A 1,813-nucleotide genomic window follows, 5' to 3' on the forward strand; every position below is an offset into this window, starting at 1 on the left:
TAATTCCTTGGCGAACTTAAGCTACATTGTTGATGCTGAAGGAAAGCACATAAAGTGGGCCTACATAGTGGCATTGGAGGCATTGCAGCGTTCCGAAGGGCTGCGGCTGGGCAACAAACTCACGAAAGTCCACGTGCAATGGGAAAAACAAAAGATGAAGGTGCGATATGCTGCGCAAGCATTGAGTTCCTCTGTGGCTGACGCCTTGGACTTCTGTGAAAATGTGCTGAAGCTACCCCAGTTCCGGGGCGCCAGTGCAACATCGAAGTTCGTGAGGGTCTTCGATCACCTGTTCGACCTTTTTAATTCTAGGAACCCTTTTGCAAGGTCGTACAAGGCTCCTCTGCGGAAGCGGAATGAAGCCTGCTGGAAGCCATTCTTTGCCTACACCCAAGCGTATATAAAGGGATTGAGAGATCCGGCTGGGCGGCCAGTTTTAGAAGGCTTGAAAAAACTGGTTTTGTGGGCTTCTTGATCTGCATGGCGAGCGCTGAAAAAATGTTCGACGAGCTTGTTGGCCAGGGTAAGCTGAAGTACTTGTTGACGCCAAACTGAGTCAGGATCACGCTGAGAACTTCTTCGGATCTGTTCGTGGCCGAGGTGGGTATAACAACAACCCAACCGCTGCTCAGTTCATGGCAGCATACAAGCGTTTGCTGGTGCAAACAGAAGTGACGTCTTCTAGCTCGGGAAACTGCACCAAAGACATGGTTTCCATCCTGAATGCCACTACTGTGTTCGCCCAGGTAGACGCAACAAGTGCGCTCACAGACATGCGCAGGCCCTCGATCTTGGAGCCTCACGATGACCACGACTACACGCACCCTGAAAACCTTTCTGCCGTAGTTGTTGCGGTGGTGCCTTATATCACAGGCTTCGTTGTACGCCAAGTGTGCAAGACAACAACATGCGAAGAGTGCATTGCAGCCCTGTACTCAGATGAGCTAGTTCCCCTAGTTGAGCAGAAAAACAGAGGTGGGCTTGTGTCCCCGTCCAAGGATGTCATTGGCTTGTGTGAAGCCGTGGAAAAGGGGCTGCGACGGCTACAGATTGAGTGTGGAACACTTCAAGCAGTTAACTCCCAGTCAAAGCATCTCGTTTTGGAAGTGCTACGACTGTCTGTAGAGGAAAAATGGTTTCAGAAGCTAGAGCAGCACATTCTTGACCTTGATCCCCTCGACAATCATATCTACAGCTTGTGCAAAAAAGTTGCGGAGCTGTATGTGAAAATCCGCATCCACCATATGACAAAAGAAAGAAACCGCGAGATCATCAAGGACAGGGTCAGGCCAGTTCTTTCAAGAATGATCATTTTCAAACATCAGTGAGTCTCCCCGCACTGCTTGTTTCGGCTATACTGTTCGCATATATTTTTCATGTTTGTGTGATTGTGTTTTTTCTGCCATTTTCGAGTTTCTCAAAGCGTTATCGTAGGCCATTTTGCCACCAAAAAGCAAAGAATAAATGCTTACAACCTGACACAACTGTTTTTATTGCTTTGAAGAACCGAGAAACTGCACCTGCTGCTTAGATAAGCGCGAGCGCAGCTGTACTCGGCTGTTTCTTGCCTCTGCCAAGATGGCCGCCGGCGGCTCGGCGCGGCTTCACCCCCTCCCATGGGTAAGCATAGGCGGCTTCCACTCCAGCAGGTTTTTATATCCTCCTTGGATATGACTCGTTGTCCTCAAAGTGGCTTGATCCCACACAAGATGGCGGCCTCCATATGTTCATAAGGTGGGAACTATTGCTTGTGGGTTTGTTTTCGCCGGTCAGAAACTGGTAAGATTGAGCTCAGAGCCCGAAATCCTCCTTC

At 49.4% G+C, this 1,813-nt stretch overlaps 1 protein-coding gene across 1 annotated transcript; it reads left to right on the plus strand.

Moving 5' to 3' along the window:
- Positions 1 to 562: 562 nt before the first annotated feature.
- LOC142771362 (uncharacterized) lies at positions 563 to 1,463 on the plus strand. The gene has a single exon (XM_075872835.1). It carries the CDS (start codon positions 636 to 638, stop codon positions 1,326 to 1,328), a length of 693 nt encoding a protein of 230 aa, XP_075728950.1. The 5' UTR covers positions 563 to 635; the 3' UTR covers positions 1,329 to 1,463.
- Positions 1,464 to 1,813: the final 350 nt, after the last annotated feature.

Source organism: Rhipicephalus microplus, chromosome 9, assembly GCF_043290135.1.
Source record: "Rhipicephalus microplus isolate Deutch F79 chromosome 9, USDA_Rmic, whole genome shotgun sequence".
NCBI lineage: Eukaryota > Metazoa > Arthropoda > Arachnida > Ixodida > Ixodidae > Rhipicephalus > Rhipicephalus microplus.